The sequence below is a fragment of the Astatotilapia calliptera genome, chromosome 4, assembly GCF_964374335.1.
Source record: "Astatotilapia calliptera chromosome 4, fAstCal68.1, whole genome shotgun sequence".
NCBI lineage: Eukaryota > Metazoa > Chordata > Actinopteri > Cichliformes > Cichlidae > Astatotilapia > Astatotilapia calliptera.
Window position 1 is genome coordinate 35790091 of NC_137425.1, and position 15280 is coordinate 35805370.

The window sequence follows — 15280 nt, forward strand, 5'->3', positions numbered from 1 at the left end:
AGTGTTAGTGTGGATTTTAGTCGTTACTGCATTTTAACACTGTGGGTGTTAAATTAGACCACACCTTCATTTCCTGTGGAGCTCCGCATTCCAGAATCTTCAGTCGCCACTTTTTCTTGCTGCTGCGGTAAGTTTTATTCGGTTAAATATTAAGTTTTAGATTGATGTTAGAGCAGGTAACATGATAACTAGTAAAAAAATATTATTTATATCAAAATACATCATCTTTAAGTGTCATATTTGAATTTTAACTGTTTTTGTTAAGCTAGCTAGAACTCTGCAAAGTACCAGTTTCTTTCCTAATATTCATTTAGCATAATCTGGCTGTTGGCAGACTGTAATGAATATTACTTGTTAATATATGTCACAGTTTTTATTAAATGCCTTTTATTTATTTTCGAATTAAACTGCTAAAGCCTTAGGGTCAGTGGTCTCAAACTCGCGGCCCAGAGGCCACTTACGGCCCACGTCAGGTCAGGTGAGGTGAAGAAGTATAATGCAATTTGGCCCTTAAAGTGACTTTTTTTTGTCATTAGCCAAAAATGATTTAATATGAAGGCAATAAGGGCAGAGTGTTACGGGCCCTCATAGGCAGCGTAGTCCGTGCTGCGGGGAGAACGTGGAACTGCCCCTCCCGTTGTGTGTTTGAGCGCGAGAGAGGGAGAAAGTAGGAGCTGTTACCGAGGAGAAATGGAAGAAGAAAGCATGTAAATATAATAATAACCACTGCCGCCAAAATGAGTGCCTGGTTGTAAGAAAGCTGTTAAGACTCGACTGTACACTGTGTTCGCTGACAGTAAAGCTACAAGCCCGACAACCCGACGTATTAGCCAGAGGTGTCATTACCACGGTTCAGAGCCGCGGACCTGGCCGAGGTAACAAGAGAGTACAAACAGGTGGTTTGATTGGCTTTGTTAGTTCAGCGAGAGTCAAAAACTAATGTGAACACTTATTTCTGCATTTTTATTTTGTTAAATATGAACACAATTAAAGCAGAAGTGCTGCAAAGTGTCTGACCAGAAAGAGAGGACCATTGTGTTCATTTGGTAGTTCAATTAAAGGCATCGGTTAGTTAAGAGTGAGGGGGGAGGGGGGGGGGGGGGGGAATGCGTTCATATTTGCAGTTTTGTCTTGTGATACAATATTTGAAATTTAAAAACGAACAAACCAAACGCTACATTGTCAGGAATATTTGTGGGTGTTTTCTTTGTGGTTTCTGTTTTTTTGAAGTAGCCCTCCAATGAGATGACAGCTCATTTAAGTTTGAGACCCTTCCTTAGGTGAACTAGGATGCTTAAGGGTAACCTGGGAGTTACATTACACTATAATGGCCCCTACATCTTGTAAATTATGGGAATTTCATCATAGTGCGCATTTCTGTAGCCAGTAGGTATTTTTCTTTTTTTTTAGATTTACATTTGTTTGTGGTACATTAAACATTTTCTAGTCTAAAAATGAATAACAGGGTTATATTAGGGTTTGTTAGAGAGTGGGGAGGGGTTTTATGGCGTAAAATATATAAAAATAATAAAATAGAAATATGGTTCCTACTAACCCCTGTGATAGTTGAGAGAATACTGTATTGCAGTCATGTTACACAGCTTGTACTACTTAAAAATGGACCAAGGATGTTTTTTCTTAACAAAATTAATTTAAGCTCAGTCTAAAGGGACTAGACATGCTAGATATTTTGCAAAGAAATGGTGTTATATGCTGGACCTTATTTTACTCTTGGAAGGTGGTGATATGCTGGTTCCTGAGAAGAGATGAAGTAATCAAAGTCAGCTTTTCAAGACAGCCCCAAGACTCTTCGCAACTTGTGTTCAAATGTGAGGCCGTTGTCAGGTGATAAATGCAAGGAAGAGGTACTCAACTGACATGAAACGTGTCAAAGACAACATGAAGGTGACATTTCAACATAGGCAAAAACTGGTTCAAGAACCTGCCACAGCTTCTGCTGTCCTGGACCTTTTCCCAAGATTTCTGGATACACCTGGCTTGGTAAGGCATAAAATGATTTAATGACCGCTTTGTGGTTCCTTTGTTTGTTTTCTTGTTAAAGTGTTGTTTCTGTTGTTACACTTTGTGTTTAAGATTGACCAAGACTTCACAATGCTGTTTGTTGGGGAGGAAGTGTCTGCAAAGTTCTTTGCAAAGTGGCCAACATTCTTCAAGCCAAGGATCATCAAAGACTGCAAAAATCTGTCTCAGAGTACAGAATTGGATCAGCTGCTCATTTCTGCACAGCGTTACTCTGACGAGGGTGGTAAGTGTAAGTTGGAAATGGTAGATTTTGCATGCCTTTACAGCATTTGCTTAATTCCCACAACACAATATATCACTGGACCATACTGGTAAACCTTTACTACAAATTGGAATACAGCTGTCCATTTTCTAAATCACATTGGGTTTCTGTTCATTTCTGTATGGTATGAAAACAAGCTTACAAACATGTTAAACTTGAAATGACATTTAAATGGTAAATGGCCTGCATTTGTATAGCGCTTTTCTAGTCCATAGGACCCCAAAGCGCTTTACACTACATTCAGTCATTCACCCATTCACACACACATTCACACACTGGCGATAGCAAGCTACATTGTAGCCACAGCTGCCCTGGGGCACACTGACAGAGGAGAGGCTGCTGGACACAGGCGCCACCGGGCCCTCTGACCACCACCAGTAGGCAAACACGGGGTTAGTATCTTGCCCAAGGATATTTGGCATGGAGCCAGGGTGCAGCCTGGGATCGAACCACCGACCTTCTGATTAGTGGCTGACCTGCTCTGCCACCTGAGCTACAGCCACCCTACATTATTATTTGCGTTATATCTGGAACCATTGCCTCAATATATAAGACAAAATAAAGAAGTAGAAGGTATTAATATCCATGAAAAGGAGCATAAATTAGCCTGCTATGCAGATGATATTTTAATATTTTTGGGTCAACCATCAAACTCTTTACCTAAATTAATGCAATCATTTGAATACTTTGGTCGACCATCTTAAAGCGTTGCTGCCGTAAGGTTGAGCGTTTATGGAGGAAAACGCGTTTGCATGTCCATCTCCTTTATCTAAAGGACCTTTTAGTCTCTTTTAACACTTCAGTTCGAGATGCGAGGGCGGCCTATTTCTCAGACTTAGTGTCTAAGAGCAGAGGTAACCCCAAGGTACTATTCGACACCATTAGTGATATTGTTGCTCCTGCTCCACGTGCTGTCCCAATTTCATCAAATGAAGATTGTGAAAAATTTCTTTCTTTCTTCGTTGAAAAAGTCAGTAACGTGAGGAACAGTATCTCTCCTTCTGTGTCTCTCTTGTCTGCTCCAACTCAAGCTAGGCCTGTAATGTTAGAAAGATTTTTACCTGCGTCCTTACCTGAGCTGGTCAAGTTGGTTAATTCAATGAAAGCATCCTCCTGCTCTCTTGATATTTTACCTGGATCTTTGTTTAAAAATGTCTTTCAGTCTATTGGTCCCTGTGTGCTCACAATTATCAATACCTCACTGGTTTCTGGTCAGGTCCCTGTTTATTGTAAGAATGCTGTTATTCACCCACTGTTAAAAAAACCTAAGCTTGATGCTTCTCTTCTCAGTAGCTACAGACCGATTTCAAAATTACCGTTCATTTCTAAGATTTTAGAAAAGGTTGTGGCTAAGCAGCTTATAGCTGTTCTAGATGAATACAGCATTCTGGATAAATTCCAATCTGGCTTTCGTAGAGCTCATTCTACTGAAACTACACTTCTTAGAGTCTCCAACGACATTTTGATGAGATGTGACGCAGGAGAATGCTCCGTTCTGTTGATGTTGGACCTGACCTCCGCCTTTGATACTGTGGACCATCATATTCTGCTAGATAGGCTGAGAGACTGGGTGGGTATATCAGGGGCTGCTTTGGACTGGTTTGAATCCTATTTGCATGAACGATCCTTTTCTGTGGCTACCTCTAAGTACAGTTCCTCTTCTACTTTTCTTACCTATGGTGTGCCGCAAGGTTCAGTTTTGGGGCCTTTATTGTTCTTACTGTATTTACTTCCTCTTCAACACTTATTAAGCACTTTTAAGGACATTTCGTATCACTGCTATGCAGATGATATTCAGGTATACATCTCCTTTAAGCCCCATGATGTTTCCAAGCTACAGATTTTGCACAAGCGCATAGACTCCATTAGATGTTGGATGGCTGGAAACTTTCTTCAACTAAATGAGGAGAAGACTGAAGTTCTTGTTTGTGCTCCTAAAAATTTTGTACCTGGTGTTATGGAAAACTTAGGTCCACTTGCTACATTTGCAAAACCGTCTATCAGGAGCCTTGGTGTTAGTATTGACTCAGCTCTGACTTTGGATGCCCATGTAAAATCTTTGGTTCGCTCCTGTTTTTATCATTTGAGAAACATTGCTAAGCTGAGTCCCATTGTATCGCGCTCCGAATTAGAAATTGTCATTCATGCATTTGTTTCATCTCGTCTGGACTACTGTAATTCTTTGTTTACTTGTTTATGTAAAGCCTCTTTGGATCGTCTGCAAGTTGTTCAGAACGCTGCTGCAAAGCTTCTGACCAAGTCCTCCAAGTTTTCCCATGTCACACCCCTGCTGATTCAGCTGCACTGGCTCCCCATTAAATTCAGGATCCAGTTTAAGGTTTTGACCTTGACTTTCAGGGCCCTGCATGGACAAGCACCAACATATATAAGTGAACTTTTACATCCATACATTCCCAGCAGGTCCCTGAGGTCATGTGACCAGGGCTTGCTTGCTGTCCAACACACGAGGCTGAAAACAAAAGGCGACAAAGCTTTTGGAACTGTGGCCTCCAGATTGTGGAACTCTCTCCCTTTGAGCCTGAGATCTGTGGACTCAGTGGTCGCTTTTAAAAAACAGCTAAAAACCCATCTTTTTAAACTTGCTTTTAGTTGATTTTTATTTTTAGGTTTTAGCTTCTGTGAAGCACTTTGTGATTTTTATCTTGAAACGTGCTATATAAATAAAGTTTTACTTACTTACTTTTCTTCTCTCCCTCATAACAAGACAGCTTCTTCTGCCTGAGAACATGTTGGAGTGATTTACTAATCCAGGGCTGATTTTTGGGGAAAATAGTTCCCTTTTTCAAAGTAATCCCCATTTTTCCCAGAATGAAATGTAAGTAGAAATAAATGATCTAAGTGAGAACATGAGCCTTTAAAAATGCTCTTCTGAGGCTGCTGCCAGTGGTCAAAGCCTCCAACAAAGCTCTGTAAGTACATATGTGATCATAGCTTTAGCTTTTAAATGTTTATTTTAGTTAACACAGATCAGGTGGAACAACTCAAATAAAATATCAAAAATATTAAGTGGTCATCGGTACTCGGTTTGTTCAATACTGAATACAATGGAGCACAAATTGTCCACGTTTCTGAAATATTTCTGGGTGTAACTGTCACCAAAGTGCAATTTAGACCTGGCCTGTGGTTGTTATCTAAGTGATAATCATCAATTCTACTAAAACAAATACAAAATAAAGAAATTTGACACATCCTGTTGATATCAAAAGCACACTGAACAATTCAGTGTTGTTTTACTGCTGTTCTCTCTTCACTTCTTCTCCTCTGATTCTCTCCACATGTTGCTCTGCATCAGTGCTCAGTTTCTTGACAAAAACAAGATGAAATATTGCTAAATATAATAGTATCTCATTACACTTCAACATAAGTGTTTTATTTTTGTAATTGTTTATCTGTTATTTTTCAGACTGAGTCACTGTGACCTGTCAGAGAGAAGCTGTGAAGCTCTGGCCTCAGGTCTCAGCTCTCAGACCTCTAATCTGAGACAGCTGGACCTGAGTAACATTAACCTGAAGGATTCAGGCGTGAAGCTTCTGTCTGAAGGACTGAAGAGTCCACACTGTACACTGGAAACTCTCAGGTGAGATCAAGCATTTTTCTTTCATCAACTGACAGAATTAGCAGATTAATAATAAGGCAGTCCTCTAATAAGAGGAGAAGTGGAGGTGTTTTGAAGGGCAACGTACTCTTATGTTAACAAGACAGGAAGTAGTTCCTGGGAACTGCTTCCTTTGTTATTGTCTAAGTAGAAACATGATGGTGAAACAGTGATGAGTTTGCAGAGGTGGATCCACACAACACAACAATGCTGTTGCGAGCTGAAAGCAGACTTCTCACAGATTCTGAGGCTGCAGGTTTCATCACTGTCCAACCAAAATTCACTGAACCAGCAGTAAATGAACGTCCAAAATGACGCTTCATGTTTAAAAAACAGATGATCAGGGGGATTTGTGTTTACATCTTTTTTGTGTGATCTGTTCACCTGCTGTTTCAGCTGTTTGGTGGTTGTTGAGATGGTTTTGTGAACTTTTAGCTGAGATTCTGACGTTTCTGTAGATACCACACATGTCTAATTACTTTGTATAGCATGAATGGCCATAACGAGGTTTTTAACAGTCAGAAAAGTTGTAAAACGTGAGAAAATATAGTTAAAAGTCCAAAACCTTCTACGTCTGGTGGCTTGTGGTAAGGAGCAGATCAAACGAGTAAAGAATTACGTTATAATTATAAATGGCTTCAACAGCACATTCAGGTCTGTGAGACTCATTCAGACACTGAGCCGTGGCTCTGTGCTATATGCACATATTTCTGCATCTCTGCCATTCAGACACACTTTATATATAGTTTATTTTATGTAGTATTCAATACTGAACTGTACATTTAGGCTTTTTAAAGGCAGCAAGTTTTATTCAGTGTTTTCATAAAAGCCTTATTTCTATCCATTTACTGCTATTAGGAAGAACACGTGAGGTTTAAGACCTGGACCAGTTTGAAACCTTTTGTCCTCCACAATGGAAAATGGGTGGAAATAAAAATGGGTCTCACTTTAGCCAGCTCCTAATTTTATCAGTTCTACTCTCAGCGTCTCCTGTATATCTCCTGTATAAATGTTGCACTCAGCTTTGTGCTCTCCAATATCACTGAAATGCAGCCAGATGCTGCTCATTTTGCCTTTTCACTCTTTCCTGACACGCTTGCATTTCAATACAGCTCCCATTTCTCTGTGTACTGGTCTCTACCACTACCCTTGCTGTCTATGGGACATTTCCGTCTTCTTTCACATAATGGTATGATCCCAGTCTGTCTCTTAAAGTGTTTGGCCACATGGTTTGCTCATCAGAATAACATCTCAGCCGTGCTCACATTGATTATCAGCAAGCCTGAAAATTCATCAATATTTGACATACGAAATTATCTCAAGGCCTGGATTTGGCCCACGGGCCATATGTTTGACACCCCTGGTTTACACGGTTTGGTATTCAATGTACAACTGAGCTAGCTCTCAGCTAACTAGCAGACAAGCTAACTGCTGGGACTGCGTCTTTCTAACAAGAGAAGAACAAAATAATTTATTGGTAAATCAGGGTGGAAAATAAGTATTTGGTCACCTCAAACATGGAAAATCTCTGGCTCTCACAGACCTGTAACGTCTTCTGTAAGAAGCTTTTCTGTCCCCCACTCGTTACCTGTATGAATGGCACCTGTTTGAACTCATCATCTGTATAAAAGACACCTGTCCACAGCCTCAAACAGTCAGACTCCAAACTCCGCCATGGCCAAGACCAAAGAGCTTTCGAAGGACACCAGGAAAAGTATTGTAGACCTGCACCAGACTGGGAAGAGTGAATCTACAATAGGCAAGCAGCTTGGTGTGAAAAAATCAACTGTGGGAGCAATCATCAGAAAATGGAAGACATACAAGACCACTGATAATCTCCCTCGATCTGGGGCTCCACGCAAGATCTCATCCCGTGGGGTCAAAATGATCATGAGAACGGTGAGCAAAGATCCCAGAACCACACGGGGGGACCTGGTGAATGACCTGCAGAGAGCTGGGACCAAAGTAACAAAGGTCACCATCAGTAACACACTACAACGGCAGGGAATCAAATCCCGCAGTGCCAGACGTGTTCCGCTGCTGAAGCCAGTGCATGTCCAGGCCCGTCTGAAGTTTGCCAGAGAGCACATGGATGATACAGCAGAGGATTGGGAGAATGTCATGTGGTCAGATGAAACCAAAGTAGAACTTTTTGGTATAAACTCAACTCGTCGTGTTTGGAGGAAGAAGAATACTGAGTTGCATCCCAAGAACACCATACCTACTGTGAAGCATGGGGGTGGAAACATCATGCTATGGGGCTGTTTTTCTGCCAACGGGACAGGACGACTGATCCGTGTTAAGGACAGAATGAATGGGGCCATGTATCGTGAGATTTTGAGCCAAAACCTCCTTCCATCAGTGAGAACTTTGAAGATGAAACGAGGCTGGGTCTTCCAACATGACAATGATCCAAAACACACCGCCCGGGCAACAAAGGAGTGGCTCCGTAAGAAGCATTTGAAAGTCCTGGAGTGGCCTAGCCAGTCTCCAGACCTCAACCCCATAGAAAATCTGTGGCGGGAGTTGAAAGTCCGTGTTGCTCGGCGACAGCCCCAAAACATCACTGCTCTCGAGAAGATCTGCATGGAGGAATGGGCCAAAATACCAGCTACTGTGTGTGCAAACCTGGTAAAGACCTATAGTAAACGTTTGACCTCTGTTATTGCCAACAAAGGTTATGTTACAAAGTATTGAGTTGTATTTTTGTTATTGACCAAATACTTATTTTCCACCCTGATTTACCAATAAATTCTTTACAAATCCTACCATGTGGATTCATGGATTTTTTTTTCACATTCTGTCTCTCACAGTTGAAGTGGCCACGTAGGCAGGGGTCATCATCTGAGCTCTCCATCACCTGAGAGAGATGACAAAACACAGAATCACAGAGCATGAAACCAACGTTTGTCCTCCCAGAAGTTCAGTCACAGACCTGCAACAGAAACAAGAGTCAAAGATTCAAATGACGCAGAGCTTTCATTTACTTATATCCACAAACATGTCCTCTACATATTCATGCTGTATTTACACACACATACAGAGGCTGTTTGTCTCTCACACACCGACAGGACACTGAGAAATACATCATGTTAAATATACCTGCAGGCTTCCAGCTGTGCACTTTGTCCCTGTCAGCTGTGATTGCCATGGCAACCTTGGTGTTGTGCGCGATGCAGGGACGTGTTCAAAGGCAGACGTCTGGCAGCAGCATCATATTTGATGCACTATCTGTACTGAGTGTGCTGACTTTATTTCAAATGTCCCACTGCTGTGCAACATGAATCACATGTTCTGCACGTTTCTGTAACTCCCAGGTAACCATGGTTACCCAGCTATGCCCAGTAGTCTCCAGAGAGACCAACAGCTGGTTCATGTTGTAACGCCGTGGCTTTCGTAGTCTCTCCTTTTTCTACAGCTCATGTGTTCTTCTTGTGACGCTGCGTCTTGAGGCTCATACATGCCGTCATTTGTTGATCCTAAGAACGTTCCTCAGACCGACTTCTTCAACAACAGATAACTTTAGTTGTATCAACACTGCCTCCTGGAACAGTTTAAAATGAACATGTCAAAGCTCTGTACCTGTCTCCATGTTTCTGTCCCCGCCCCTTTCTCTCTGTCCTGGGTCATGTGAGCGCTGCAGTAGTATTAGGCCCACCCTCAATGCTCCCATTGGCTGAGACGCATAATGACGCCCATTTCAAGCCAGCACTGATCAACATCCCTCCTGTGACCCATGGCTGTTATATTCAGAGCCAGTGAGCACTTTCACAATAATCATGATTTTAAAAACTGTGATTAAAATAATTGCTGACGTTAATCAGTTAATGAGTTAACGAGATAATAACAGGTTAAGTTGCCCTAATAATTAGACTTTGGTGACAAACTGATGTGATCTCCATGTTTCCTTTGTTGGACTGTGGGCGAGTGTCAGAACTGAATGTACTGAGTAACATGTAGAGTTTAAACATGTGTCAGTTCCAGTTTTAGAGCTCTAAAGTGCAGCTATCATGTTAGGAATATGTTAGGAATAGACAGGAACACTGAGCACACTGAGGTCAAATCTTTATTTTACCACTCGCTGCATTCTTGATGTTCATGAATTCAGCAGCTTCATGATTGTCTGCAGCATTAATCTCATATTTCCATTAAAGTGTTGAATTTGACTGTTTGATGTTCTTTATGATCTCTGGCACCAGTTCATCTGTAGGCTGAGCTCAGTCCATCCATTTAGTGAAAGGTCTCCTTGTTCTGTGAGCGTGCACAGATCCTGAAGCAGAAAGCCTGGGTTACAGAGAAATGATCATCACTGTGATGATGCTCATCATCTCTGACTGGGATTTGAGGTTTTGTCAAAGCAGCAAAGAAAGCCTGGCTATGTTGGACTGGGTGTGGAAGCAGCTCCCAGTTTGAGTTCAGGAGACAGACACCCTCTCTACTTTGAAGATCAGCTTCAAACTTTCCTTTTTGATAAAGCTTATAGTTCGAGCTGGATCAGGTGACCCTGAACCATCCCTTAGTTATGCTGCTATAGGCTATAGGCTGTTGGTGGACTTCCCATGATGCTCTGCTTTCTTCTCCCCTCTTTTGACTCCTGATGCTTTTATATGTCACTACTGCATGTCCTTAACTTTTGTCTCTCTGTTTTGTTCTTGTCTCTCTGAGCTCATCTCTTCTCTTTCCCCTCACCCTGCAACCAGTCATGGTAGATGCTCCTCCTGGAGCCTGTTTTCACTGGGAGGATCTTTGTGTCAAAGGGAGTTCTTCTTCCCACCATCACCAAGTGCTGCTCACAGTGGAGGCGGTTACCTTACACTGTTAAACAGCTTCAGATGACTGTTGTTGTCTGTTGGGTATTGTCACTTATAAATAAATGGTAAATGGTAAATGGCCTGTATTTATATAGCGCCTTACTAGTCCCTAAGGACCCCAAAGCGCTTTACATATCCAGTCATCCACCCATTCACACACACATTCACACACTGGTGATGGCAAGCTACATTGTAGCCACAGCCACCCTGGGGCGCACTGACAGAGGCGAGGCTGCCGGACACTGGCGCCACCGGGCCCTCTGACCACCACCAGTAGGCAACGGGTGAAGTGTCTTGCCCAAGGACACAACGACCGAGACTGTCCAAGCTGGGGCTCGAACCGGCAACCTTCCGATTACAAGGCGAACTCCCAACTCTTGAGCCACGATCGCCCTAAAGTTACAATGGACGGATAGATGTTATTGTGACAAAGAGAAAACAACTGTTGACAGATAGATTGTTGTTTTGTGTGTCTGCAGTCTGTCAGGCTGTCTGATCACAGAGGAAGGCTGTACTTCTCTGGCCTCAGCTCTGAGCTCCAACCCCTCCCATCTGAGAGAGCTGGACCTGAGCTACAATCATCCAGGTGACTCAGGAATGAAGCAGCTGTCGGCTGGACTGAAGGATCCAGGCTGGAGACTGGACACTCTCAGGTATGAAGAATGTCTGATAGAGGAGGAAGAGCTGGAAACATTTCCTGTGTCTTTCACTCACTTCCTGCAGATGACACATGAACAATCACACATGCAGGAATATTTTCAGGGACAGACACACTAGTCTAGCTGGATAGTTCATGGATATTTATGTAGGGGTCTCCAAGGAGTCTGTTTGCAGGAACATTTAGGTCACAGGTGTACCTGATATAGATACCAGTGTACCTAATAAAGTGTCAGCTAACATTTGGAAATGGAAGCTTAAATAATGACAAACTGTACATTCACAGCTGAATTCACAATAAATTTGTTCTCAAGTGCACATTTTTCTGTTATTGTTGTCAAACAACAGAATGAGAATGAAATATTGATTCTAACAGGGCCCATAAACAGCATTAGCTTAGCAGCATTAGCTTATCAGAGTTTCCATCATGGTCACACAAATCCTTAGCAGAGAAAAGTGTCACATCATTATAACACAAGATAAAAGGGTATTAGCATAAGCTACTAATGCTTATTCACCTCAAATTAGCTTTCGCTGCTAATGGTAGCCTACTTAGCATTAACTCCTCACTAATATAATGCTAATTCACATCAAATTAGCATTAGCTGCTCATATTGTTATAAGGAAAGAGAAAACAGTATTAGCATTAGCTACTAATAATTATTCAGCCCTAATTAGAATAAGCCTCTAAAAGCAGCCTACTTAGCATTAACTCCTCACATCGTTGTTACCCAACGGAAAAGAGTATTAGTATTAGCTACTATCATTTTTAATAAGTAAGAGAAAACAGTGTTAGCATTATTGAATAATGCTAATTCACACTAAATTAGAATTAGCTATTTACAAGAGCGTACTTAGAATTAGCCGCTTACATTGTTAAAAATTAAGGGAAAACAGTATTAGTATTAGCACATAATGCTAATTCACGTCAAAGTAGCATTAGTTAATAATGGCAGCCTACTTAGCATTAACTGCTCACTAATATAATGCTAATTCACATCAAATTAGCATTAGCTGCTCACATTGTTAAAAGGGAAGGGAAAACAATATTAGCATTAGCTGCTAATAATTATTCACCTAATTAGAGTTAGCCCCTAATGGCAGCCTAGTTAGCATTAATTCCTGACATCGTTATAATGCAGGGGAAAAGGGTTACCATTATCGGATAATGCTAATTTACATCAAATTAACAATAGTTAATAATGGCAGACTTTTCGTATCATTAGCTGCTGTCATTCTTACAAAGCAAAGGAAAACAATATGAGCATTAGCTGCTAATGCTTTTTAGTCTAAAATTAGCATTAGCCACTAATGGCAGCCTACTTAGCATTAACTCCTCACTAATATAATGCTAATTCACGTCAAATTAGCATTAGCTACTAATAATTATTCACCCCTAATTAGAATTAGCCGCTAATGGCAGTATACTTAGCATTAACTCCTCACATTGTTATAATGTAAGGGAAAAGAATTAGCATTATCTAATAATGTTGACCTTGGCCCACTGGAAAAGTTCAGAACTAAAGATTTAGGAGTGTTTCTCGATAGCTCTTTCTCATTTGAGAAACAAATGAATTCTGTTATTAAAACCAGCTGTAAGGTTTATATTGTTGATTGATGCTTAGAAATATTTACTCATATATGCTTAGAGTTGTATAATCGATTGCATAATGATAGAGGTTTGATCCTGAGTAGTCTGTAAAGACTCTGTGTGCCTTCCAGAGTGCTCTGGCATGCACACACCACTTGGGGCCATGAGAGAGGTCGTACCCTCTCTTACTGATTTATGGTGTAGGACAGGGGTCTCAAACTCAATTTAGCTGGGGGCCGCTGCAGGCAGAGTCTGGGTGAGGCTGGGCCGCATTAGGTTTTCCACAGGAAAGGCATGGTTAAAAAATTCCAATCTTCTCAAATCTCTTTATTTTTATTTTTTAACACAAAATATGAAAAATAAATAAACAAATTAAGAATTAATAAGAAAACAAATCAATCAGTAATACATAAATAAAACAATAATAAGATATTTTTAGTCAGTGAACTTGTGTGTTTCTTTCAGTCTTCTATATCTGCTGTGTTTAGATTGAAATGTCTGTATTAACAGTTCTATAACCTTCTTCTGAACATGAATGGAACACTGTAGAAAATGAACTGTTCTTCTGAACATGGCTTCTCTTGCCTACTCCTTGCTGCTAGAGACCTGGCAGCGTTTCCTCTCGCATAGCCGAGCCAGATTTGGCCTGAGGGAGGAAGCAGTTGCGACCCTCAGTATGTCTTGAAGATGATCATCCGTAAGTCTGGACCTGTACTTGGACTTATTGAAGTTCAAAGTGGAGAAGAGCTTTTGGCACAAGTATGTGCTACCAAAAAGGCACATGGTCCGCTTGAACATTCGGGAAAGCCGAGGGAAACTAGGGCTCAAGTCTCTCAAAAATTGTCCAAGCTTGTCTGCTTTTCCACTCACCTCCCTGAACTTTGCTTTGAGTTCAGAGTTGCACTGCAGCTCAATGAGCTCCATTTGAAGCACAGAAGGGGCATCTTGCACATCAAAGGAGAAGGGGTCCGCAAAAATGTGAAAGGTGGCTCTGTGTGTCTTGAAGTCAGCAAATCTGTGATCAAATTCCTCCTGTAGCCTCAAAATGACATCAACATACTCGTCAGCACTGAATGGTGTGCCTGCATCCACGAGAGCCTTGCATGCTGGGAAATGGCAAAGGTTTGTCTGAGAGAGCTGAGCTTTCCAGAGCGCCAGTTTTGTGGAGAATGCTCTCACGTTGTCATAGGCAGCACTGACAAGTTGCCCCTGGCCTTGTAACGTCTTGTTCAGTACATTAAGCTCATGTGTCATATCAACAAGAAAAGCTGAGTCCATGAGCCATTTTGGGATCAGTTAGCACAGGAACACTACCTCCATCCTTCTCCATGAAGGCTTCACTTCTGCTCTCAACTCAAAAAGTCTCTTTAATACATTTCCCCTGCTGAGCCAACGTACCTCAGTGAAGTCGAGCACATCCCCATATTCTGACTCCATTTCCTCTAGAAAAGCACAGAACCTTCGGTGCTTTAAGCCCCTGGATCTGATTTGGTTGATGCATTTCACAACAATAGACATCACATTGTCAAACTTCAGGCATTTGCTGCAAAGGACCTGCTGATGGATGATGCAGTGCAGAGCAATGGCCTCCTCCACGCCTTCCTCTTCCAGTTTGTTTTGTGCCACCAGTCCATGTTTCCTCCCTGTCATTGATGGCGCTCCATCTGTTGTTATTCCAACAAACCTCTTCCATGGCAAACCAACATTCTCAATGGCATCACACAGCTTGTAAATATCTGCTGAGCGGTGGTCTGGCCATGCATTGGAATTACTGTGAGCAGCTCCTCCATCACTTCAAAACTGTCATCAACACCACGGACATACATTGGGAGCTGGGCAGTGTCGGTGATGTCTGTGGTCTCATCAAGAGCGACTGAGTATACACTGAAACATTTGGCTTTCTCACACAGTTGGTCATAAATGTCACTTGACAGGTCAGAAATGCGATCTGCTGCGGTGTTGGCAGAAAGGCTGATGTTGCTAAACTGACCTTTCTTTCCCGGACAGACTATATTTGCAGCCTGCAATATGCACTTTTAGACAAATGCACCTTCTGTGAATGGCTTCCCTGCTTTAGCAATCATCTCACTAACCACGTGGCTCCGACTGCTGCATTATTCTCTTTGGTTGCTTTCTTGGAGAAATCTTGCTGCCTCAGTAGATCTGTTTTAAGACTGGCAACCTGGTTCGCTCTCTCGTCTCCCTGGTATTTTGCATCCAGCTCAGCATGTCTAGTTGTGTAATGACGTTTCAAATTGTATTCCTTGTGCAGCGCAACTTTCTCTGTGCAAATAAGACAG

General features: G+C 41.7%; 1 protein-coding gene across 2 annotated transcripts in view; it reads left to right on the forward strand.

Annotated features, from left to right (window-relative positions):
• The first annotated feature begins 453 nt into the window (after positions 1-453).
• LOC145428432 (stonustoxin subunit alpha-like) overlaps positions 454-15280 on the forward strand; it is a 21455-nt gene continuing 6628 nt past the window's right edge. The window contains exons 1-5 of one of the 2 annotated variants that reach the window (XM_080300589.1): positions 454-875; positions 1739-2001; positions 2095-2266; positions 5730-5903; positions 11212-11385. In XM_080300589.1, coding sequence (XP_080156715.1) covers positions 11330-11385 — 56 coding nt within the window. In that variant the 5' untranslated portion in view covers positions 454-875; positions 1739-2001; positions 2095-2266; positions 5730-5903; positions 11212-11329. Of the gene's footprint in view, positions 876-1738; positions 2002-2094; positions 2267-5175; positions 5236-5729; positions 5904-11211; positions 11386-15280 lie in introns of those variants that run through there. The other variant, XM_080300590.1, reaches the window with a different exon arrangement.